Here is a 27,318-nt window from a genome sequence, read left to right on the forward strand (position 1 = left end):
TTCTCCACAGACGCTGCCTGACCCACTGAGCTGCTTCAGCACTTCGTTTATTTTTGTAAACCAGCATCTGCAGTTCCTTGTGTCTAGTCAAGTATTATAATGTTCATTGCTTTGTGTTCAAGTGCCGAAAATAGGCCATCATCACACCCTTTCAAATATACTCTGATAAACATCAAATAGGTCTGACAGAATTATAACCTGTAACGCTTTTAAGCGTGCCCTCAGGCATGTAGGCTTACAAATAAAAATAAAAATTCAGTAACTCATAGGTCTTATTGTTTGGATAATTAAAATTCCAGCTTATTAATATTCCATTTTAGAACTTGTTATTACATTAAAAAACATGACAATTTACAGCACATTCACGGAAACCTAAATTTACTCATTTACCCCATACAAATTGGTCCAAATTAAAACGTACTTGAATAATAATATATAAAAGATCACATGACAGAATGTCACATTAGACGCAGCAGCAGAAATAGATAATGCAAAAATGAATTTATTAATGCTAATATAAAGCAGAAAATGCTGTAAATAAATAGAACACCAACTCACATCGCAAGTAGTAACATGGCTTATTGAAATACAAAAGGAACAGGAAAAAGTCAATATTGGTTTATGAAAGGGAAAGTGAAGGTTTTTTTTGAGGTTGCAACCAATAAAATAGATAAGAGTGAACTGGTTAATACAATGCATTTGGACTTCCATCGGAGTTTTGACACGGTGAAACATAAAAGGTTGCCATTATTTAAGGAGTAATATACTGGTCTAGATTGAGGATTAGTTAATGGGCAGAAAACAGCAAGAATAAATGACCTGATGAAGGATTTTCAATCTGATGCGTTACCCCAATTTCTTTTTCTGCAGAATTAATTTATTGCTACAATTAATTGTTTTTAATTTCTATGAGGAAGCACTATAGATCAGTAAACAAGATTAGAGCTGCGGTGTTCAAAGTTTTGATGTAGTTTTATTTCTTATTGTAAAGATTCCTAACACTCGAAGATTCAATGAAGGATTAGATAAATTTTATTTCTATTTCCACATATTTTATACATGATATATCCTTCAATATTTTCTTCACTGACACCAATAAATTAAATCCAACAAAAATAAGCAAGTTAAAATACTCCAATATAGTCAACCTTGAAACTGATAGAATCAATCTAATTTTTAATTTGCTCAATAGCTATCCAAAGTCTGAATAAGAGCATAGATCTAATGTTAACTAATAACCTTCTGAATTGGCATTTCAATTCCATTATCCTAACCAAATGCATTCAATGGAAAGGCATGATATTACTTAGCACCAGTGTAAACTTCAGAAGATGCGAGAATATAGAGATGGTAGAATCAAGAAGAAAAAATGCAGGAAAAATCCGCAAAAGGTGTAAGTCAACATTTCGTGTTATGGTCATGCATGAACAGGTAGATTGCCAGTAAATGGCAGACCAAAGGAGTTTGGGATATATGCTGGTAAATGATAGGTGGAACCAGATGGGAAGAGAATAGGAGGGATGAATACAACACAATGGTATGAATATTGAACTTTCTAATTTCAGAATGCCCTCTATCAAGATGCTTTCCTCTCACCTAGTTTTTAAGTCTATCTTCAATTATCCTACCCATTCCTCTCCCCACCCAGTTCTATCTGCCCATCATCCTCTCCCTCTGCTTAAAATTAGTAATTAGTCTGTGCATTAGTATAAATAGAATTAAAAATTATAAATTAAGTAATTTAGGCACATTGGTTAAGGAGTAACAAAAAGCTTATGCAGAAACCAGCATGGAATGGAGACACAATTAGTGTCTGTTGGCCAGAAGAATTATAGCTCTTGAAAACATCCATTGAATTGGCCTCCTTCTGTGGCAGAGAATTTCACAGATTCACAACTCTCTGGGTGAAAAAGTTTTTCCTCATCTCAGTCCTAAATGGCCTACCCCTTATTCTTAATAATGGTATCAAGATTAAACAGTGCTCGAAGGTACATAAATAGTCCAGGTTCTAAAGAAACACAGCTGTGAAAAGCACAGTAAAACAAAACTGAAACTTAAAAGTAGCTTCAATTGGGAGTGAGGAACAACTGTCATTTAGCTAATTGGCACAAAGCAAAGCCAATGGCATGTATAAATCGAAGCATAAATGAATGCAGTATATTGAATGCCAGTCCATGTGAAGGAGAGATCTTTAACAATATTGCCATCAATATGTACATTTTAGGCAGATGTTCTATGCAGTATATACATATACTTCATTGCATAAAATTCTACAAATCACATTTTAGACTTTAAATTTGCGTTTAAGATATTGTTAAACTCGAGCATTTGCGAGGTTTTGCATTTTGAAGGTTGAATATAAGGAGATATTGAGCAGTTAATGGCAAGAGCCTTAACAGCAATGATGTGCAGAGGGATCTCCCGCTTGCCTTCATTGCTAGGGGCTTTGAGTCAAAGAGTCATGGTGTAGTCCCGTAGGACTTTGGTTGGACCGCATTTCAAATATTAAGTGCAGTTCTGGTCCCTACTTTACAGGAAAGCTGTAGCTTTGGCAAGGGCACAGATGTGGTTCACCAGAATGCTGCCTGGATTAGAGGGTTTCAGCTACAACAATCAGCTTGGATTGTTTTTGCTGGAATGTTATAGAGGTTGCTGGGAGACTTAATAGAAGAATATAAAATTGTGCGACTAGATAAGGTATGGTCAGGACCAATTTCCGAGGGTGAAAAAGTCCAACACTAGAGCGGAGCAACAAGATGAGAGAAGGAAATGCTTAAGGGAGGTGCGAGGCAGGATTTTCACATGGGGTGGGGGGGGTCTGGAATGCATTGCCAGGGTGGTGGAAACTGATGTGATAGTGACGTTTAAGAAGAAGCTTTTGGATAGGCGCATGGAAATGCAGGGAATAGAGATCATGCGACCAAGCAATCTTGAATTATGTACATCTTAATCTTCTCAATCAGTCTACCATAAGGGACCTCATCAAAAGCATCCTTTACTACTAAATAATTAAATAGTTGATCTTGTTATCATATGCAGAGCTGCCTGGTTGTGCTGCCACAGGAAGGAGAGTGCTGCCACATTAAGGAGATAGATGCATTCAACCTATTTGATTGACTTTAGACATAGTTGTAAAAGATGTTATAACCTTTCAAGCCACTTTTGTAGATGTTACAATACATGCATGTTCCATTTGAAGCATGGCAAAATGGTGCTGCGTTGATGCAAAGTTGTTGGGTCTCCACTATGCACTCACTGTACCATTTGGACAATATGAACACATACACGGGCTATGGCTCATCGACAATCATTCATCGCCATCATCCCTCCAAACTTATTAATCTCATAAATTGGATCTCCCAATTGGGAAACTGTGAAACCATCATCCCTCTAAACTCAAACTAGGTCTCCACTCATCCCTGGATTCTCATCGGCAGACCACAAACTGTACAAATTGGCAACAACGCTTCCTCCTCAATAACCATCTACATAGTGCATCTCAAGATTGTGTGCTCAGTCCTGTGCTTTACTCTATACTAGGGCCTCCAAACTATGGCCCGTGGGCCACATCCGGCCCGCCACGAGAATTTATGCGGCCCACGGCAAGCTCTTAACATGTTCCGTGCGGTGGGCTATTTAGCGGGTAATGCGGGAACTTACAGGTCAGTTTGCCGATCGGCAACAATGGCCCCAGTGAGTGAGGTGGGGGGGGGGGGGGGTGCGTGGGTGGGATAATTGATAGTGCCAGAACAATCTTACTTGCAATGCCAGCAAGACCAAGGAACTGATTGTCTTTAAGAGGGTAACGCCAAGAATCCACAGACCATTCATTGACGGGACAGTGCAAGAATCAACAGCTTCGAGCTCTTGGGCTCTGAAGATCTGTCCTGGATCCAGAACATAAAAAATATATTTTTTTTTAATTAAAAGCTCATTAATGCCTCTACTTTTTTTAAGATTGAGAAGATTCAGGTCAATCAATGCTGCATGAAATACTCAATTAAGCCTCTACAAGTGTATGGTACATCATACGCATGGACCTCCCCACCATCAAAGGGGTCTATAAGGGGGCGCTGCCTCAAAAGGGTAGCCTTTATTAAAGATCCACACAACTATGATCATACCCTCATTCCGACCATCTGAATGAGATTGGAGACCCATCACATTGTTGAATGTTGATTACAAGATCCTGTCTAAGGCCATCGCCAACCGGGTCAAGTCTGCTCTGGAAAGGGTGATCAACCTGGACCAAACCTGTGCTGTACCTGGCAGAAAGCCTGCCTTGACAGCTTGGACCAGGAGGCCTTCGACAGGATATCGTACACGTACATGAGGGACATATTCTCCAAAACGGGCTTTGGGGAGGGAATCAGAAATTGGATCCAACTGCTCTACACCGATATCTGTAGTGCAGTCCAAATCAATGCGTGGGAATCAGACAGCTTCCCTGTCAGGTCTGGAGTCAGGCAGGGTTGCCCCCTCTCCCCTGTCTTCGTCTGTGTATGGAACCTTGTCCATCAGGAAGGACGCGAGCATAGGAGGTGTTACATTGCCAGGCAGTGGGGGCACTCAGGTCAAAACCTCCCTGAACATGGACGATGTCACCGTCTTCTGCTCAGATCCAGGTTCGGTCCGCAGATTGATTAACGTCTGCGACCAGTTTGAGTTGACCACGGGAGCCAGGGTGAACTGCAAGAAGAGGGAGGGCATGCTCTTTGGCAACTGGCCTGACCGATCTTCTGTCCCCTTCACCATCTAACCTGACTTCATGAAGATGCTGGGGATCTGGTTCGGGGGAGCGGAGGCGTGTGACAAGAACTGGCTGGAGCAGATAGCCATGGTGGGGAAGAATCTGGAGCTGTGGAAGCAGCGCTCCATCTCTATAACGGGGAAAAATTTGGTCATCAGGTATGAAGTGCTCGCAGGTCTGCTGTACTTGGCGAAAGTGTGGCCTGTCCGTCCCTCCTACGCCACAGGGATCACCGGGCCGTCTTCCAGTTCATCTGGGGGTTGACGATAGACTGGGTGCAACGGGCCGTAATGCACGTCGGCAGACAATGGGGGTAAAATTGTACCCAACGTTGCCCTCATCCCGATGTCCACCTTCGTGTGTGGTTGCATCAGACAACGCGTAGGGCCAAGGCACGTAGGCACCAAGTGTTATTACCTGCTGAGGTTCTATCTGTTCCCGGTGTTGCAAAGGATGGGCCTGGCGCAGATGCCACACAATCTGCCAATCAGCTGGACATTGCTGCACCATGTGTCGTTCGTGAAAAGGTTCTTCTGGACCAACACCTTTGACCACAAGTCCATCGGGCAGTGGGCAGCACAGAACGTCTTACTGGCACTCCAAGGAATTGACTCCATGGATCCTGTGGCATGGTTCCCAGAGCAGACTGCCAAGCTTGTCTGGCAAAATGCCTCATCGCCAGAACTAACCAACAAGCACCAAGGCATGGCTTGGCTGGTGGTGAGGGGAGCCCTCCCAATCAGATCCTTCCTGTACTGTCGGAACCTCACTACCTGCACACGCTGCTATGGAGAGGAGACGGTTGCCCACCTCTTTGCAGAGTGTGGATTCGCAAAGAAAGTCTGGAAAGGTTAGCAAGGGTCCCAGTCACAATTTATTCCGAACAGCTCCTTCAGAGGACTCTGTGATTTACGGACTATTCCCAGGGACGTATTCAGAGGCTGACAGCGAGTGCTGCTGGAAGGTCATCAACTCGGTGAAAGACGCTCTTTGGTCTGCCCGAGCTTTGTTGACCTCCCAGCGGAACGGGATGTCCGTCAGGCAATGTTGCCGATTGGCGCGCTGCAGACTGCAGGAGTACGTGCTGAGGGACTCACTGAAGCCTGGTGCAGCCAACGCCAAGGCTCTGTGGGAGAGGACCACAGTCTAGGGTCCTTCCGCTGCTGGATATTAGGGGGGCAGGGTGTGGTGGAGACGCCCCTCAAAAATAAGGGAAGGGATTCCACGCCAGTGGGCCACACGAGTGGCAAGGGTGGGGGATAAATGTGTGTAATTTGTGCAAACAATTTTTTTGCACGGTTCCTATATTGTATATATTTATTACTTGAATAGACTATTTTGAAATATAAAACAAAAAATTTCCTTCCGACCATCGGGAAAGTGGCACAAGAGCCTGAAAACAACCATCTTCTTCACAAAAACCATCAGGTTCTTAAACACTAAACAACACTAACATTAGTAACTAATAACTTTTATAGACTGTATCTTTGATTGCAATTGCTGTTAAGTGCTGTAACTAAGCAATTCACAGAATCAGTAAACCCTAAATTCTGCTGAAACATTAGGTTGTTCTGTGTATATTTATTATAAAGCACATGTAGCTTTTATTCGAAACAAGGAGAGTAAGTGGCATACAGGAAAAAACAGAGTCAACGTGAACAACTTTCTTAGGCTAAAATGAACCATCTCAAATTACTCCAATTGATACTTTAGACCCCAATGGTTCAAAATACACTCTCGAAATTAAAGTTCAGAGTTTGTGTTGCAAAAAATATGCAATTATTTTGGTATTGGTTTATACTCTTAAAATTATCTGTGTTACATATTTAATTAACCATTTTGAAATTCACTCCAGGGAAGATTTACCAGTACATGTGTGTTTTACAAAATGTTCCCTCAAAAGGTTCAGCTTGTTAAAACAGCGAAGTAGACAAAGTAGAAGATTCAATGACTCAGCAGTAAGCGCAGTTCACCAACTGCACCCGGATTAGGTCGTGGTTTGTAGAAAACTCAAAATAGGAACAGAATACCTATGACAACCAATAAATAGGTTGAGTAACTCAAATGATTCATAACCATGTCAACTTTATTTAAAGAGCAGAGGAGATAAAAACACAAATTCTTCCTCATTAAAGCAGGATAATTACCTCAGAAAAAGTAGTCAGGTTAATTTCATATAAATTGTTCACATAAATTCAACATTGGACACTTTCAAAGAAGTTTGATTGGGTAATTTGGTTATCATTGTCACAATTGCCAGGCATAGTACTGCCATTATATGCAGTCAAGCTAGAAAAAAATAAATAAAATCCTTCAATATCCCAACTTGCCGCTATCTAGCAAAGCATGCTGGAAATGTATTTGTATGTCAAATAAGGACAAGAATAGTCCTCCCCCCCCCCCTCCCCGTGAACAAATGACATGAATGAGATTAAAACATAATGAATTACGATATTCAACGATCTTTCACAAGAGCATTATGCAACCAAATTTTACAGGACAATTGCCCATGGCCCAGGCACCATTAAAATCAGCCGCATGCAGGAAGTTTACATTGTAGGTAGAATGTGAAGATCGAAGATGGTTGCAAAGTTTTAAGATTTGCTGGAATTTTAGAATTCTAAAAGTAAGGATATTGTTCAGCAGATGCAAATCAGAAAGACAGGAGAGAGGGGTACAAATTAATTGGTCGATGATACTGGAAACCGAGGTTTGGATGACCTCACAATTATTATTTTGTTTTTTTATGTTTCAAAATAGACTTTATTCAAGTAATAAATATATACAATACAGGAACTGTGCAAAAAAACTCATCCTACATTCTCGGAGGCTTTACATTCAATACCGTTTATACACATTGCACAAATTTCACGTTTATCCCCCACCCTTGCCACTCATGTGGCCCACTGGCGTGGAATCCCTTCCCACATTTTTTTGGGACATCTCCACCACTCCCTGCCCCCCCATGTCCAGCAGAGGAAGGACCCTAGACTGTGGTCCTCCCCCACCGAGCCTTATGGCACATGTAAGACACAGGCCAGCCAGGAGTGTATTGCATAGAGGAGTTCACAGTGCAAAAGTAACACAGGAGTGAGACAGGGTGGAGTTTGCCAACATTACTCACGTAATTTACACCACTAAATTTCTTATTCAGCCTCTGGAGTTGCTAAAAAGGAGAATGTTGGTACTCATTATCCACAAAGATAATGATGACCTTGTCTGCAAGGAGGGAGGCGGCACACACGCCACCACGGTTAATTTAAACGCGAGAAAATATACCAGAGAACGTGTTAATGGTATGTAACAACATTGTGAAACTTTCCAAAAGAATCAGTTTATTACACACAAAAAATCTGAAACTAGCAGATATTTCAGAAGTAGGCCCAGAATAGACCGGATTTCCTAACCTACCATGCTGTTTTGTTTCCAGAGTCAACTTTATGCTCCGGGCCTCCTGATTAAACAATAAAATTTTTGCAACTAAGTCTGAAGAAGAGTCTCAACCTAAAACGTCACCCATTCCTTCTCTCCAGAGATGCTGCCTGTCCCACTGAGTTACTCCAGCTTTTTGTGTCTATCTTCATTTTTACAACAAATCTCATCTGGGGAAAAAAAAAAAAAAATCACAGCCCAAAAAAGGCAAAAATTGAAGAACCTGTTTCGTCACCTTCTAGGAATGTGTAATTTTTTTTAAATTAACCAAATAACAAGTTTTCCCACTTTCTCTCACACCTTGTAAACCCTAAAGGCTGTATTACAAACATATTGTTTAACCAGAAAGAGCAAAATTGCAAAATTCATCAAAAAGTGCACTTTTAAATAACTTAGTCTAATTAACAATTGAGTACTCCTGTAACCTTTAACATGTTCATCATTAACTTTGAAGGGGAGTACCAACAGTCGGAAGAGAGAATAATTTCAGCCACAATAAGTGGATATATCATTTATTTATTTCAAGAATTGCATCTTACTCTATTTTTGTCAAATAGCTACCCAAAGAAAAATGGTAGCACAAATGAGTAATCTGGGCAAATTAAATTCCGTTTTTGAAATGGAGATACCAAACTGCAGTTTATTGCCATCGTGTGCAATTCAGTGCATTCCAGGTGCAAAAGGGGGCACAGAATTGACTGAAACTGTCCAATACAACAATGTAAATACTTACAGATGAAAATTAATCCTATCAGCCATGTACACTGTTAAGAAAATTGCTCTCATCTGGATTCAACCAGGAACATAAATCCCCAAAATTGTGAATGGTGTAAACATGCTTCTTTCATTCTGCTACTTATTCCCACTCCCATTCATGCTACCCATCGCCTCTCATCATCTTGATCTCACAATTTTTTTCTTTTTGCTCATCATCAGAGGAGCCACAGGACAGCTAAACACAACGTAAAGATGACACCACTGAGATGAAGAAACAGTCAAATTCCAAACAAACACTCACCCCCACATCAACCCAACATACACACAAACGGCTAAATTCAGGCACAGAATCTCAATGCGGTATTATTTAATATTACAGCCAGACCTGTGCAAGAGATGGTGGATCCAATTGAAGAGGAGACAAATTTGACAGGCCTAATTAGCTTCACATCCAACAGCGTTTAATTCAATCAAGGAATCATATTTCAGCCTAGGTTCATTAGTTAAATGTTTAAGAAGGAACTGCAGATGCTGGAAAATTGAAGGTAGACAAAAATGCTGGAGAAACTCAGCGGGTGAGATATCAGTTTTCCAATCTAATGCACTTCATGATGGCAAATACATATTCAAAGGTAAGTTTCCTTATTATGCAGAGTGAAAAACGTCTAGCATAAAGCAATAAAGAGTTTCACAATTTCATGGACTTAAATCACAAACCATCCAAGGTGCAAGACCAATAACAGCCTCTACAGACTCCAATATAACTATTTGGAACTGCCAGAGTAATTCTGTTTGTCGATTTCCAATAGCAATTTAAACCATGCAAACTATTTAACATTGTCATATTCGATTTGACAAATGCAATGATACCATTTCTACCGTAAAACTAAAGTGAAAATTTAGAGATAAAACGCATGTCCAACCATGCCACAAAATATTGAAATTGACCAGCTGCAGTGATAAAATAAATTTCCATAGTACTAAATATTTTATGAGAAACAGATTCGATAATGGATAGGGTCACCTCAGTGCTTGAAAATGATAATGAAATACAATATTAATTTTTTTAAATCAATAAAATAATTGAATCCAGAGTAGTAGACATTGCATTCATTTGATCAGTTTCTTAATTACAAATGTAACCAATGCTCCAAATTTCATTAAGTTGAAGGAATTCCTTTGAGCTGCATTCCCAGCGATGCGTGTATTGCACATTATTAATTCAAATGGGAAAAATCATTTTACATTCACAAACCAAGATACAACACAACTTGGCCAGTCTTTTCATCATAATTAACAATATAATATTCCTACTTTTCCTATCATTTTTACAGTGAAAGGTTGAGGAGAACTGATTATAGACAACATTGTTTCAAGAGTAATTCTTAGGAATACATTTGCATCACATTTAGCAAACATAGCACACCATTCTTCAAGTGGAAATATTAATTTGCATAAAAGATAAATAAATCACTGTTTTAAACAGGCTGTACAAGATTCGTGTAATCAGTTAAATAACTAAAGGCCACAAGATAGGGACTTTGTGTCTATGCTATACAAACAGAGCCCCAAACTAAAATGTCATCATTAAAACATCCCATGTGTTCAATGTAGATCACAGAATACTGTAATGTTTTCACCCATGTGTTCAATGTAGATCACAGAATACTGTAATGTTTTCATGTCCACATAGAATGGCATAAGAAATTCGATTGCTGATTGTTAATAGTAGTGTGCATATATCAAATTGAATCAAAACTGCTATCACGTTAGCTTTAATCAAGATTGTGATCAATACAATTTTGTCACACAGAAAAGCAGAGCATGCAAATTGCACCATATTTCAAACATGGGTTTCAAGAAAACGTTCTGATTGTCATAACGAATGGCCGAACTCTTAGTTTCATAATTACACCACCAAGTACACGTGTATCCTGTCACGTTCTGAATTCATAATTTAACAATGCTGGAGATGGCTAGTAATTAACTAACTATCGTCACGTGAAACTGAGCCTTTTCTGCAAACGACTTTACAATGCATCCATTTAATAAGATCGAGTGCATCAACTTCGCACTTCCGCGCATTCGCGTACTGGTTGAAATGGCCGGCACCTGAACCCATATCTAAGGTAAACAAATCAAAGCAGTTATCCACAGGCTTGGCCAGCTTACAAAAGCCTATACCAATGCTTGCGTTCAAAATACCGAAATAGTATGCGATAATATCACATATTACCGTCGATATTACCTATATTAGGACCAGGTAATCAACAATAATGTAATAGATACATAATTAACTTTCTGGAATACATTTGAACTATTTTATTGTGTAAAAGTAGGGGCGAACACAGCACTGAGTGAAATGATGTGCTCTCTTACAACTAAAGACTTTGCTATTGCTGCCATTTCGGTTCCGTAGCTATCCGGGGAAGTAGACGCTATTAATTAATAGGCCCCAAAAAAAAAACCAGGTCGGGGAGGGAGGCGGCGGAATTAGTGCACAAGAGGCACTCTGCTGCCACCCACACCATCCGTTGCGGCCACACACCGACGTCCATCTTTAGGCGGCGCCGCCGCTGTGCGGAAAGGGTAACGGGCGTTTCTTTCCTTCTTGAAATGAAAGTGGCGGCGAGCACCGAGAGCGCCCCGGCGCTGGGCCTCACACACACACGTACAAAATGGCGTCAGGAAGCCGTTTCCCGCTCGGCGCCGATAACAATAAAAGCCGATCGCCCGGCCTCTCCTTCCCTCCCTCCCCCCCGCCCGCAGTTTGGCCTTGCCCCCGCCGGCACTCACCGAGTCGTTGGGCCTGCCGGGGCCGCAGAACCGCCCTCACTTTCCATGCTGCCGCTTAAAATCCAGCTGTCGAAAACGGCAACCGAGTGCCGGCGCCTTCGGGAGAGTTTTTAAACCTATATTTTACCCGTTTCGTTTGGGGATTTCTACGTAAATCCGACGAGAAGCGACTCCCTAAAGCCGAGCCTCCGCTCCGCAAATGGCACCCCGACGACACCTTATATACCCCCCGCCATCTTGGACGCGCCGATTGGCCAGCGCGCCCCACGTGACGGAAAACCGCCCGTCCCCATTGGCTGCGGCCGTCCACGTGACCGCGGGCCCGCATCACCATTGGTTACCATCACCGTGTGAGTCATGGCGACGGCCGGCCGCTGACGTCGGAACCTCCGCGATGGGGGAAAAAGCGAAAGCCATTCCCGAAATCCCGGTTTGATTTTTTTTTCCTAGCGGGCACCGAAGGAGAGGGAATGATTTCCTCCCTCACCCCCTCCTCCTTCCATGACAAAAAGGGGGTGGTCCATCACGTGACGGGGGCGCCGCGCGGCGATTGGCCGGCCTGCCCTCCTGGCACGTGATAGCTGACCACCCTCGTTCTCCTCCCCTCCCCCCCCGCCTGAGACAGACACAAAGTGCTGGAGTAACTCAGTGGGTCAGGCAGCATCTCTGCAGACAGACACAAAGTGCTGGAGTAACTCAGCGGGTCAGGCAGCATCTCTGCAGACAGACACAAAGTGCTGGAGTAACTCAGTGGGTCAGGCAGCATCTCTGCAGACAGACACAAGCGCTGGAGTAACTCAGCATCTCTGCAGACAGAAACAAAGTGCTGGAGTAACTCAGCAGGTCAGACAGCATCCCTGCAGACAGACACAAAGTGCTGGAGTAACTCAGTGGGTCAGGCAGCATCTCTGCAGACAGACACAAAGTGCTGGAGTAACTCAGCAGGTCAGGCAGCATCTATAAAGATAGATACAAAGTGCTGGAGTAACTTAGCGGGTCAGGCAGCATCTCTGGAGATAGACACAAAGTGCTGGAGTAACTCAGCGGGTCAGGCAGCATCTCTGGAGAGAAGAAATTAAAGGAAGGGTCTCGGCACAAAACCTCACCCATCCTTTTAGTTTAGAGATACAGCGTGGAAACAGGCCCTTCAACATGCCGGCCAGCAACCCCTGCACACTAACGCTATCCTACACACTGGGTACAATTATACAAAGGCGGTTAATCTGCACGTCTTCGGAGTGTGGTAGGAAACCGGTGAAAACCCACACATTCGTGGTCAGAACGTACAAACTCTGTGCAGATAACACCAGTAGTCAGGATTGAACCCGGGTCTCTGATGCTGAAAGGCAGCATCTCTACTATTGGACCACTGTGCCTTTTCTCCAGATATGCTGCCTATCCCACTAAGTTACTCCAGCATTTGTGCCTTATCTTCAGTGTAAAATCAGCATCTGCAGTTCCATCCTACACAGAACATCTACTCGCCGCTGCTTCACAAGTCAGACACAAAATGCAGGAGTATCTCAGTGGGACAGGCAGCATCTCTGGAGAAAAGGAATAGGTGATGTTTTGAGTCGACACTCTTCTTCAGACAGACAGGGGAGAGGGAAGTAAGAAATATGGAAGAGTACGGTGTGAAAAGGACAGAGCAGATGAGGTGCTGTTCAAGGAAATGTAGAATGGTTCATTGTTAGCTGAGCGGAAGGTAACAATGAGCCATAACATCAGTAAAATTAATCAGGAGGATAGGGAATCTAGTAGAACTAGTGTGGGGGAGAGACACATAGAGAGAGAGAGAGAAAGCAAGGGTTACTTGAAGTTAGATAAATCAATATTCATACAGCTGGGTTGTAAGCTGTCCAAGTGAAATATGAGGTGCTGTTCCTCCAGTTTGCCCTGCGTCTCACTCTGACAGTGGAAGAGACCCAGGACAGAAAGACAAATGGGAGGGGGAGTTAAAGTGTTTAGCAACCCAGAGATCACATAGGCCAAGGCAGATTGAGCAGAGGTGTTCAGCGAAATGATCGCCCAGTCTGAGCTTGGTCTCGCCGATATATAAGAGTCAGGCAGACAAACAAGATAGACACAAAAAGCTGGCGTAACTCAGTGGGACAGGCAGCATCTCGGGAGAGAAGGAATGGGGACGTTTCGGGTCGAGACCCTTCTTTAGACTGAGCTGTTGAATGGACTGTTGGACTTTAAGGGCGTGACTCGTGGGATAACTAAGGTTGCGATAAGGGTGAACTGGTTTACTTCTGGAAGGGAAAACAGGCAGACTTATTCACAAGTCCATAAATTAAAGGAACAGAATTAGGCCATTCGGCTCTTAAAGATAGCGGAGTCAGGGGAGAAGGCAGGAACGGGGTACTGATTGGGGATGATCAGCCATGATCACATTGAAGGGCCGAATGGCGTACTCCTGCACCTATTGTCTATTCCACCATTTCAACCATGGCAGTGCTAGCTTTCCCTCTCAACCCCATTCTCCTGCATTCTCACCATAACCCCCGACCACCATTGTGTGTGGAATTGAGGGCCCACCCAATTCAAAATTTGAATTCTAAGTTGGTACCCAATTCAAAACGTGAATTCTAAGTTTGTATACAATACACAGGGATGATACCAGCACTAATAGTTATTATAACTGTGTAAGAAGGAACTACAGATGCTGGTTTGCACCGAAGATAGACACAAAGTGCTGGAGTAACTCCGCGCGTCAGACAGCATCTGTGGAAAGAAGGAATGGGTGAGGTGGTGGGGGGGGGACCTTTGTTCAGACGGGCAGGGTAGGACGATGAGGCGGCAAGATGATGTACCCGAGGCCGCGGCTCCAGCACTCGGGCCCGTACCGAGGCGCCGCCGCCACCTCCCCTTCTCGCCCACTTTCAACCCATTTTGTTTCCGCCTCACCCTCTCTCTCTCTCCCCCCCACCCCAATAAACCTATACATATAAATAGAGCAGTTGAATTCGGGTTGCTTGCCGTAAATTTTATTTTACCTGTGGTTTGCGCCCGCGGCCTTCCGATTCCACCCGACCTTTCCGCCCCTGCGTGACGCCAGACGCCGGCTGGCAATCATCCGGAGGTCCCGCCTCTCCCCTTAACCCTTGCAGTTCCCCTTGGGGGTGGACATTCAGGAGTCAAGAGTGTTTTATTGTCATATGTCCCAGATCAGATCTTGCAGCAGCACAACAGAATATGCAAACATAGTACACTGTAAACAATAAACTGGAAACCAGAGTGTGTGTATATATATATATATACACACAAAATGTATAAAAATGACCTTTATTTAAATCTGACAATGTGCACTTTAACCACATGTGATTTTTCCGATTACAAATCTCAAATTGTGGAGTACAGAGGCAAATAAGTAAACGATGGGTCTTTGTCCCAAACATTGTGGAGGGCACTGTATATATACATTTTAGTATCTATGGTCCCCCAATTTGTTGTCGTTGCCTTGGGATTGTCATTGTTCAATCCAGCTTCAGACTTTTAAATTATGATGAAATATTAAATTGAGTTGGGAATGTGCTGTGTAGTAAGGAACTGCAGATGCTGGTTTACATTGAACATAGACACAAAATGCTAGTGTAACTCAGCAGGTCTGGCAGCATCTCTAGAGAATAGGAAAATATGACATTTCAGGTCGAGACCCTTCTTCAGACTGAGAGCCAGGGGAAAGGGAAATGAGAGATATAGATGGTGATATCGAGAGATATTATTCTATATCTATTTCTGCAATTCTTCCCTACATTTTTTTGTGAACCAGCATCTGCAGTTCCTTATATCCACAAGCTGATGTGCAATCTTTCTCATTTGGAGGTTCATTGTTGTCTTGTCTCATTATTGTCATATGTCCCAGATAGAATAATGAAAATCTTACTTGCAGCAGCACAACAGAATATGTAAACATAGTACACTGTAAACAATATAATAAACGAGAGAAAAAAAGTTCAGTGTGTGTGTATTTATGCACATACTCACAAATACACATAAATAATAATAATAATAATAATAATAATAATAATAATAAACTTTATTTCGGACTCAAGGTCCTGACAAGGGACATTACATAAAAATGCATAACATTAAAAACATCATAAAGTACATATACAATCTTAGTATATCACTTATAAAAGCATCATACATTATATATACATTAAAAAAAAACACAATACATGAATTAAAATCCAGAATAAAAAGAATTAGATCATATTAGTACATAGAAACATAGAAATTAGGTGCAGGAGTAGGCCATTCGGCCCTTCGAGCCTGCACCGCCATTCAATATGATCATGGCTGATCATCCAACTCAGTATCCCGTACCTGCCTTCTCTCCATACCCTCTGATCCCCTTAGTCACAAGGGCCACATCTAACTCCCTCTTAAATATAGCCAATGAACTGGCCTCGACTACCCTCTGTGGCAGAGAGTTCCAGAGATTCACCACTCTCTATGTGAAAAAAGTTCTTCTCATCTCGGTTTTAAAGGATTTCCCCCTTATCCTTAAGCTGTGACCCCTTGTCCTGGACTTCCCCAACATCGGGAGCAATCTTCCTGCATCTAGCCTGTCCAACCCCTTAAGAATTTTATAAGTTTCTATAAGATCCCCTCTCAATCTCCTAAATTCTAGAGAGTATAAACCAAGTCTATCCAGTCTTTCTTCATAAGACAGTCCTGACATCACAGGAATCAGTCTGGTGAACCTTCTCTGCACTGCCTCTATGGCAATAATGTCCTTCCTCAGATTTGGAGACCAAAACTGTACGCAATACTCCAGGTGTGGTCTCACCAAGACCCTGTACAACTGCAGTAGATCCTCCCTGCTCCTATACTCAAATCCTTTTGCTATGAAAGCTAACATACCATTCGCTTTCTTCACTGCCTGCTGCACCTGCATGCCTACTTTCAATGACTGGTGTACCATGACACCCAGGTCTCGCTGCATCTCCCCTTTTCCTAGTCGGCCACCATTTAGATAATAGTCTGCTTTCCTGTTTTTGCCACGAAAATGGATAACCTCACATTTATCCACATTATACTGCATCTGCCAAACATTTGCCCACTCACCCAGCCTATCCAAGTCACCTTGCAGTCTCCTAGCATCCTCCTCACAGCGCTGTCCCCCAGCTTAGTGTCATCCGCAAACTTGGAGATATTGCCTTCAATTCCCTCATCCAGATCATTAATATATATTGTAAATAGCTGGGGTCCCAGCACTGAGCCTTGCGGTACCCCCACTAGTCACTGCCTGCCATTGTGAAAAGGACCCGTTTACTCCTACTCTTTGCTTCCTGTTTGCCAGCCAGTTCTCTATCCACATCAATACTGAACCCCCAATGCCGTGTGCTTTAAGTTTGTATACTAATCTCTTATGTGGGACCTTGTCGAAAGCCTTCTGGAAGTCCAGATACACCACATCCACTGGTTCTCCCCTTTCCACGCTACTAGTTACATCCTCGAAAAATTCTATAAGATTCGTCAGACATGATTTACCTTTTGTAAATCCATGCTGACTTTGTCCAATGATTTCACCACTTTCCAAATGTGCTGCTATCCCATCTTTAATAACTGACTCTAGCAGTTTCCCTACTACCGATGTTAGACTAACTGGTCTGTAATTCCCCGTTTTCTCTCTCCCTCCCTTCTTAAAAAGTGGGGTTACGTTTGCTACCCGCCAATCCTCAGGAACTACTCCAGAATCTAAAGAGTTTTGAAAGATTATTACTAATGCATCCACTATTTCTGGAGCTACTTCCTTAAGTACTCTGGGATGCAGCCTATCTGGCCCTGGGGATTTATCAGCCTTTAATCCATTCAATTTACCCAACACCACTTCCCGGCTAACCTGGATTTCACTCAATTCCTCCAACTCCTTTGACCCGCGGTCCCCTGCTATTTCCGGCAGGTTATTTATGTCTTCCTTAGTGAAGACGGAACCAAAGTAGTATTCAATTGGTCCGCCATATCCTTGTTCCCCATGATCAACTCACCTGTTTCTGACTGCAAGGGACCTATATTTGTTTTAACTAATCTCTTTCTTTTCACATATCTATAAAAACTTTTGCAGTCAGTTTTTATGTTCCCTGCCAGTTTTCTTTCATAATCTATTTTTCCTTTCCTAATTAAGCCCTTTGTCCTCCTCTGCTGGTCTCTGAATTTCTCCCAGTCCTCCGGTATGCTGCTTTTTCTGGCTAATTTGTACGCATCATCCTTCACTTTGATACTATCCCTGATTTCCCTTGTTATCCACGGATGCACTACCTTCCCTGATTTATTCTTTTGCCAAACTGGGATGAACAATTTTTGTAGTTCATCCATGCAGTCTTTAAATGTCTTCCATTGCATATCCACCGTCAACCCTTTTAGAATTAATTGCCAGTCAATCTTGGCCAATTCACGTCTCATACCCTCAAAGTTACCTTTCTTTAAGTTCAGAACCATTGTTTCTGAATTAACAATGTCACTCTCCATCCTAATGAAGAACTCAACCATATTATGGTCACTCTTGCCCAAGGGGGCACGTACAACAAGACTGCTAACTAACCCTTCCTCATTACTCAATACCCAGTCTAAAATAGCCTGCTCTCTCGTTGGTTCCTCTACATGTTGATTTAGATAACTATCCCGCATACATTCCAAGAAATCCACTTCCTCAGCACCCCTGCCAATTTGATTCACCCAATCTATATGTAGATTGAAGTCACCCATTATAACGGTTTTGCCTTTGTCGCACGCATTTCTAATTTCCTGTTTGATACCATCTCCAACTTCACTACTACTGTTAGGTGGCCTGTACACAACACCCACCAGCGTTTTCTGCCCCTTAGTGTTTCGCAGCTCTACCCATACCGATTCCACATCCTCCAAACTAATGTCCTTCCTTTCCATTGCGTTAATCTCCTCTCTAATCAGCAACGCTACCCCACCTCCTTTTCCTTTCTCTCTATCCCTCCTGAATATTGAATATCCCTGGATGTTCAGCTCCCAGCCTTGGTCACCCTGGAGCCATGTCTCCGTGATCCCAACTATATCATAGTCATTAATAGCTATCTGCACATTCAACTCATCCACCTTATTACGAATGCTCCTTGCATTGAGACACAAAGCCTTCAGGCTTGTTTTTACAACTTATACAATTATGTTGAAATATAGTACAAATCTATTATATATTAAAACTGTATTATGTAATTGTGTGTATGTATGTATATGTGTGTATGTATGTTTACACCGAAGATAGACACAAATCTAATCTAATCAATAATTAGATTGCTTCTATACGCACACAAACAACAACAATAATAGTGCAATAATAACATTAATAACATTAATTAGCCCAACAAATGCTCTCAAAGACTCTCTTCCAGATCCCACCCCCTTTTAAATCTGGGGATTGGCGGTAAATTCGCTCTGTGGGTGGGGTGGGGAACGTTGACTTGTTTAGAAGGCGAGGAGCGTTCGCACCTCGGTCTCTCCCGACGGTTGGAGCGGCCGTTGGAAAGACAAGCCGGCGGGATCACTCGACAATCTCTAGACATGAATACCTCAACAAAGTTGACAGAATCTCAACTGGCTGCACCCTCGGCGGTTCATTGAAGTGTTTAAACTCCGAGCACAAACGTTCGTTGGGTGTGAATCCTGTCAGTAAGTGATTGGCTCCTTTACTTTCTCTAGAGCTTCCTTGCTTGCACTGACTAAGTAATCGAGGGAACCAGGACACATCTTATTTTGAGTTATACTTTAATGCAAGTACCATTCTCCAGAAGCATCGCCTGGTCCATCCTGTGAGCAGTAGTTATTGCATTGCAGTCTGGCAACTTGTCCCATGTTCATTATCATTATCTGTTGAAGAAATTGACTGAAATCAAATTTCTGATGGGCCTTCGGTCTACAGCCATTGTAAGGCATTTCAGGATAGCCCAACACGTGGGTATCACAGGCCTGTGGTGCCACCTTTGAACTGTTTAATTTCACCACTAAGTTATCATCGCTGAAGGTCATTATGTCAAGTCAAGTTTATTCGTCACATACACATACGAGATGTGCAGTGAAATGAAAAGTGGCAAGGGGTGGGCTGCTTTTGTTCCCCAACTACACAGTTGAACAGGTTAAAATAAATATATTCGTTCTCCAGCCTATCTTTACTATTAAAATAAACACCACGATGTGCTGGAATAACTCACAGGGTCAGGCAGTCTCTCTGGAGAACATGGATATGTGACTTTGTGGTTGGGTCTCTTCTTCACAACTTTTCTATATTTGTTTAGCTGACTTTTTCAGAGATTGTATTTAGAAAAAAATGTCATGTTTTCATGTAAGAAAAAGAAACTGCAGATGCTGCTTTGTTCCAAAGATATAACAAATATAGGTCTGAAGAAACGTCACCTCCATTTTCTCCAGCAATGCTGCCTGACCTGCTGAGTTACTCCAGCATCTTGTCTCCATCTTTGTCATGTTTTCAGCTTATTTCTCCTATTGCAGTATCTTCACACATTGGCTGAGGTAGTGTATATCCAATGCTGTCCACAGTAAATAATGACATTCCATGCATTAACATAGAAGGTCACCAGGCTGATCAAGGACAATATTCAGTATATACTCAAAGATTCCTTGAAGAAAGTGCGACATCTCTACTGCCTGCATACAATGGCCCCATGGTTGTTCAAGTGGAGGAGGAGCATTCAGGGTTGTATTGGGAACCTTGGTGCCTTGTAGAAGGGGTGCCCTCGGTTACAAACTGCTACCTATTTGAAAGATGGACTTGTGTGGAAGAGTCTGTTGTTCCTACATTGCCTCATGAGACTCCACTAAACCAGAGTGGAAGCAAGTCATCCTCAATCTCGAGGAATTGCCTGAGAAGTATACTTCAGAAAATGGAAGGTGGTGCCCTGCGCTATCAATTATAGAAACAGAGAAAATAGGTGCAGGAGTGGGCCATTCGGCCCTTCGAGCCAGCACCGCCATTCAATATGATCATGGCTGATCATCCAAAATCAGTACCCCGTTCCTGCTTTCTTCCTATATCCCTTGATTCCCTTAGCCCTATGAGCTAAATCTAACTCTCTCTTGAAAAATGATGTGGCTACATTTTAAAAGTATTTTATGCAAGCTAAGAAGAATATAGAACACAGTCTACTATAGTGAAGACACTAATATGTCTTATAAACAATTAATATTTTACATCATGATTTGGGGAAAGGTCATTGATCTGAAACATTAACTCTGGTTTATGTTTTGTTCCTATCAACCAACATTTAAAACATAACTTTTACCTGCAGACGAAAAGTACACAATACAAACCTTGTTCAGCAATCAGAAACTTGAATATCAAACTAACAAGCTCATTTAACCTGAACTAATTAAAGATGAAATTAATCATGCAACATGGTTTTTTTCACTCTTTCTCTGACAGAATGCTGAAATAGAAATGCAGATTATTGCTCCCAATCTGCTGTCTTTCGTCTGACAGTCTGCTCAGCTGGAACGCAGCCAAGCTATTGTGTAAATTCCCAGGAATAAATTCTGGACTGAAGAACATTAAGATCAGCCATCTTCCTAGCTCAATTAAGCATATATGCATCAAAAATAACACAAGTTAAATTATATTTAAATTGAATAGAATAATGTGTCCCATCGATATATTCCAAACACTTTTTTGATGATAATGTGAAATAACAGAAAATGTTGGCGATGCTCAGCAGGCCAAGCTGTTCCTGTGGTCAGAAAACTGGATCTGATGATTCCTCAAAACATGAAGTGAAACATCCTATGGTTTGAAAATTATATTAGGGTCTTCACCATATTAGACTATTATATATTCTTATTAGCCTGCAGAAAGAATGAATAATTTTAAAATTTAGTAACATATTAGCAGTTAAAAAATCCCACGATACTATAATTATTTTGTTTTTTTACAACAATGTGAAGCAGAAAAAATACTTTTAAATATCAGTCCCAGTGAAATCCAAACTTAGTATCAGTAAAAGTAAGTAGGTTGTTGATGAACACTGAATCATGTACATTGAGTTACCCAATGATCGAGGTAATGGAATGAGTGGTTAAGCCATTCATACCACCTAACCCACGTTTAATATCTGCTCCATGCTGTTATTTAGGTAGCACAGTCTGGCCACTATAACCAAACTCTGTTATAAAGAGGTCCATTAAAACAAGGGCGTACTGTAGATTGGGTATTAGAATCAACATTGGTGCCCGTGAGGAAGGAAAGAAAAAGCCATCCAATTTTGTGGTCTTCATTATAATCCAGTGAACCCAGCTGGAGTTGTCTGTTGATGGTGTTCTGATGAGGACAAGAACAAACTCACCTTGGCTGTGAGTGGGAACGGGCCCTTCGGCCCATAATGTCCATACCTAACATTATAGCAAGTTAAACTAATCTCCTTTGCCTGCACATGATCCATTCCCTACATATCCATGTGGCTATCGAAAAGCCTCTTAAATGCCAATATCGTATCTGTGTCTACCACCATTCTCTGTTCCCGACATCTTCTTTAAACTTTGCACGCTGACCTTAAAATTATGCCCTTTAGTCTTTGACATTTCCACCATGAGAAAAAAGTTCCGGATGTCTATCCCTAATGTCTATGCCTGTCATAATTTAAAAAAACTTCTTTCAGGTCTCCCCTCAACCTCCGATGCTCCAGAGAAAGCAATCCAGGTCTGTCCTAACTCTCCTAGCCAATACACTGGATGAAACGGAAAATTTCTTCTGCTCTTGATTTTACTTCATTATCTTTTCTTCCCAGTAGAAATGATTCCAGTGACAGAACTATCATATTTTGGGGAACAAGACCCAGCATTCAAAATCCTGAAGCCCTGGTGGGATGTATTTGCAGAATATCTGACCCTTCTAATGGTTCTGGTGTCAATGTTTGGAGGAGCACTGCAGGTAAAAACGAAGGAAAGAGTGACCTATTGTAACCTGTCTGGGTCACTAATGCATTAGATTCTGTTGAGTTGACACCAAAAAGTACCCCTGATCATTAGTTTCTAAATGTAGGCATTTAAAATTAGAAGTGGTGAGGAGTTACTTTATTCTCCCCACAATTTTTGTCCTTTCAAGATATGAATTAAACTTGGACATGATTACGGGTATTGCCACTTCTTTAGGTTGAGTTCAGACAAAACATTGTTAAATAGGGAAGTGTCTCGATGCTGATTTAAATTAGCAAATATTTTTTGGTGCCCCAATTTGCTGTAAATGCCAACAGAGAGAAAGGGTGCTTTTAGCTGAACAAGATAAAGTTATGGAAGTCTTTGATAATAACCTACTCACTGATGCTGAGTTTGGGTTTCAGTGGGGCGACTCAGCTCCAAACCTCATCAGAGATGAATGTGTGAGCTGAGGGCGACTGCACTTGACAACCAGGCACCAACTGTGGCATCAAGGTGTCCTATTAAAATTAAAGTCAATGGGTAACAAAGGGAAAACACTGCAGTGGTTGGAGTCACACAAGGGGAAGTAGTTGCGATTGTCAGGACAATCAACCCATCCACACGTCATCACTGCAGTTCCTCAGAACAGTGCCCTTAGCCCAGCCATCAGCAGCAGCTTCCTTCCAGCCAACATTAGGTCAGGAAAGTAGTGACAATGTTTGCTGATGAAGGCTTTGTGTTTAATTCCAAATGCAATTTATCAGTAAATATAAGCAGTCCATAACTATCTGGTTGAGTGTTGCATCAACAGCTCTGGAGAAGCTCAATATCATCAGGACAAAACATCATTGGTACCCATCGATGTACCCAAACATTAATTCCATCCACCACTGGCACACGTCCACAGATTCCCCTGTAATTACTCAACCAGGCAACTCCATCAGCATCTCTAAAGCCCACAATCTCCAGCATGAAGATAGACAAAGTCAACAGGTTCATGAGAATACTTTATACTTGCAGCTTCCCTTCTGAATTGCACACAATTCTGACCTTGAAATGTACCAGTTATTCATCACTACATCAACATTCTGGAATTCCTTCCCCAAAAATACTGGGATTATCTTCATCAGAAGGGTTACTACTGCCCTAGATGTGGTTAGGAAATATATTTTTTTCTTGGTCATTAAAATCTGCTGTAGATAAATATCAACCAGTTATCAAACTTTATTGTAGATTATTATAAAAGTTTGGCATTCTGAGTAAATATGGATATATTTTCTTGATATTGTGAATTCCACATTTCTACACATTTAGAGGAATATGTAAAATGGACATATGTAAAATCTATTGTTTAAGAAGGAACTGCAGATGCTGGAAAATCGAAAGTAGACAAAAATGCTGCCTCAGCTGGAAAATGCTGAGGCAGCATCTATGGAGGGTTACTGCTGCCCTAGACGTGGCTGAGAACAATCTACTTTATGTACACTTTTATATGCCTTTAATTGTCACTTCCTTTGCACCCAGTTGATTCATCTGAATCACATGGTATGATTGTCTCATTATATAGTACCTAGATAAAGCTAAGACAGCTGGAACAACCTTCAATTGCATTCATTTGAGAATATTGAAATATAATACGTGTTAGAATCATAGAACTTGTTTTCCTCCATCCCATATCCCTCCAAATCTCTCCTATCCACATTCCTGTGTGAATGTTCTTTAAATGTTATAACTGTACCCATGCCTACACCCCCTTTTTTTAAACTGATGTTGTGGTCTTCAAAAATGAATTATTCTCTGAATTCTGTGTCTAGTTCTCTTGTGGCAAGATATTATGTTTCCTTTATGCAAGAGATTATACACCCTTTGTTTTCAATCTAATGTATTGTGCTGATGTCATTTACAACGCTGAGACCACACCTAAGCATTTACTCCCAGTGGCATCTATATTGTTTATTGTGCAATAGTTCAGAGGAATAGACCAATAATCCTCTTCATTTACAGTGCCTATGTGTGGATTGTAAAGATCTCAACGCTCATAAACACATTTTCTCTGGCAACTGCCTGCACCTGAGCCATGATGCTCTTGTCATCTGCCTTGCCACAAGGAAAATGATACAAAACTCAGTAAATAATTATATTTTGAAGACTATGACACAATTCATTAAAAAAGTTTCGAGGTTTTGCTATAACAACATTTAAAAGACTCATACATGTACAAGCTTTACATGTAATAAATAAGGAAAATAAATCTATAATCAAATGAATTTCTGTTCAGTGTGATTTGTCATTTTCAGGTATCAAATGGGCAGATTCTGTGTATCCCAGTGCCAGAGGGCCTCTCTATTCAGGAACGACAATGGAACAACTCAATTTTGGAAGGGCTTAAGCTTAATGTGTTTGCTTCTGGATTCCAGACTGGCCTAGATGTTCAGCAGTACTATCTGATTAACCAGTGGTGCTATGATAATGCAGTGATATGGTTTTCCAAGTATTTCCCTTATCTGGTGCTTCTACATTCTTTAATATTCCTCATCAGCAGCAACTTCTGGTTCAAATTTCCTGGTACAAGTTCTAAGATAGAGCATTTTATTACTGTCCTTGGGAAATGCCTTGACTCACCATGGACCACGAAAGCACTGTCAGAAACGGTCTATGAGGAGTCTACCCCGAGAATGCCTGTAGTTTCTGAATCCAGTACAGATCAATCGTTATCTTCTATGGACAGTCCACTGAAAGTTGACTTTTCCGAATCATTATCACAAGAGATTGCATTCAGTAACGACGTCCATAAAGGGGATAAGGTTTCTCTTCTGTCCAAAAGCTCCTCAGAAGTTCTGAAGTCTGCTGGTGGCATTATGGTAGACAACTCCTCCATGAAAATCTTGGATAAAAAGGAAGGTGAGCAGGCCAAATCCCTCTTTGAAAAAGTGAAGAAGTTTCGCCTGCATACAGAAGAGGGAGACATTCTCTATACAATGTACTTGAATCAGACCATTGTCCGCACTGTGCAAAGTGTAGTCATTCTTGTCTACATCAGCATTTTCATTCCTCAGATGCGTAACAACATTCACTGTGTCGATGCACTGCACATCACGGGCTTCACTGACTTCTTCTGCATTCATGGCTTATGGAGAATGTTCCAAATGTTATCCTTGTTGTACATAACTGCTATAGCCTTGTATAGTTGCACGTGTCTCTACACACTGCACTGGATACTGTATTATAAATTGAAAGAGTATTCATTTGAAAACGTGAGAGTTGAAACTGGGATGGATGATATCCCGGACGTGAGAAATGACTTTGCATTCTTGCTTCATCTCATTGACCAGTATGACAAACTCTACGCCAGGAAATTTGCAGTGTTTCTGTCGGATGTGAGTGAAAATAAACTTCTCCAGCTCAATCTGAACCACGAGTGGACTCAGGAACGACTAAAGCAGCGTCTCATCACAAACATGGAGAACAAGGTTGAAATGCATCTCTTCATGATGCCTGGGATCCCCATCCAGGTGTACGACCTGACAGAGATTGAAGTGTTAAAGCTGGAGCTCATCAAAGGTGTCGCCATTTCTGCTGCTATTTCCAATCTGAAAATGATGAAAGAAATGTGGTTGTACAACTGCTCGGTTAAGGTGGAAAGGCAGGCTCTATTATTCCTAAAGGAGAACTTGATAACTCTGCGTGTGCGATTTGGTATCGCTGATGAAATACCACCATGGATATTCACCTTGAAAAATTTGCACGAACTCTACATCGAAGGGCAACTGCAAACAGACAGTAAAATCTCCACTGCCCTGCAGATGTTTTGTGAGCTACCGAAAATAGATACCTTGCATCTGAAGACCAATATAACCAAACTTCCCAATGCAATTTTAGACATGGCAAATCACCTATTGTGCTTGGTAATTCACAACGAAGGGGTCAAAATAACATCACTTACAAACATTAAGAAGCTCTTTGGCCTGACTCTGCTGAGATTGCTCCACTGCAACTTGGAAAGAATTCCCAGTGCCATCTTCAGTCTGACCAACCTACAGGAACTGGACCTTAAAGATAACAACCTGAGCTCAACAGAAGAGCTCGCCAGTTGCCAAAACCTCCGGAAGCTCATCTGCCTAAGGCTGTGGCATAACAATATCACTTCCATTCCCGTTCACATTGCTAAAATTCCAAAACTGGAAATGCTGTACCTCAATAAGAACAAGATTGAATTCCTGCCCCTGAGTCTATTTAAACTAACAAAACTACTCTTTCTAGATGTTTCCCATAATCACATTTCAAAGATTCCTCCTGATATTGACCAGCTAGTAGAGTTGCAACATTTTGCTATTGAATGCAATAAAGTGACAGAACTTCCTGAAAATCTTTTCTCCTGCACCAAACTCCGGGTTCTGAACATTTCGCACAATAACCTGACTTTTCTCTCTCCCTATATTGGACGTCTGCGACAACTGCAACTCCTCGATCTTAAAGCCAACAAATTGGATAAGCTTCCAATTGAACTGGGACAGTGTGTTTGTCTCCGGAGAAACCAACTCTGTGTCGAGGATGACATTTTTAAAACATTGCCTCTAGAAGTCAGGGAGCAGATAGAAAATATGTCATGAATCTGAAACGTGAGTATTGAATAACCAGCATCTAAATCTTCTTCTTCTCTACAAATTAGGGTGGTGACATTTTACAAAGATCTCATTGTAGTTCCACTTGGGAAGGAGAGG

The 27,318-nt window shown here is 41.7% G+C and overlaps 2 protein-coding genes across 2 annotated transcripts in view; one reads left to right on the forward strand and one right to left on the reverse strand.

Annotated features, from left to right (window-relative positions):
- Positions 1–12,145, reverse strand: part of LOC116966050 (bromodomain-containing protein 4-like) — a 127,685-nt gene extending 115,540 nt beyond the window's left edge. The window contains 1 exon segment of the mRNA XM_033012200.1: positions 11,696–12,145. Within this exon segment, the coding sequence (XP_032868091.1) occupies positions 11,696–11,742 (47 nt within the window). The 5' untranslated portion in view covers positions 11,743–12,145.
- Positions 12,146–22,472: 10,327 nt separating this feature from the next.
- Positions 22,473–27,207, forward strand: LOC116966122 (volume-regulated anion channel subunit LRRC8C-like). Its single transcript, XM_033012310.1, has 3 exons — positions 22,473–22,610; positions 24,895–25,259; positions 25,326–27,207. The coding sequence occupies exons 1-3, from the start codon at positions 22,473–22,475 to the stop codon at positions 27,205–27,207; spliced, it is 2,385 nt and encodes a 794-aa protein (XP_032868201.1).
- Positions 27,208–27,318: the final 111 nt, after the last annotated feature.

Source organism: Amblyraja radiata, chromosome 35 (assembly GCF_010909765.2).
Source record: "Amblyraja radiata isolate CabotCenter1 chromosome 35, sAmbRad1.1.pri, whole genome shotgun sequence".
In the NCBI taxonomy this organism is placed as follows: Eukaryota; Metazoa; Chordata; class Chondrichthyes; order Rajiformes; family Rajidae; genus Amblyraja; species Amblyraja radiata.

Bases quoted from the DNA above. Each gene is read 5' to 3' on its own strand.
- LOC116966122 (XM_033012310.1), top strand. From the start codon at position 22,473: ATGATTCCAGTGACAGAACTATCATATTTTGGGGAACAAGACCCAGCA. The intron at 22,611-24,894 runs GTAAAAACGAAG...TGTCATTTTCAG, and splicing joins TGTTTGGAGGAGCACTGCAG to GTATCAAATGGGCAGATTCT. The intron at 25,260-25,325 runs GTCTACCCCGAG...TTCTATGGACAG, and splicing joins TCAGAAACGGTCTATGAGGA to TCCACTGAAAGTTGACTTTT.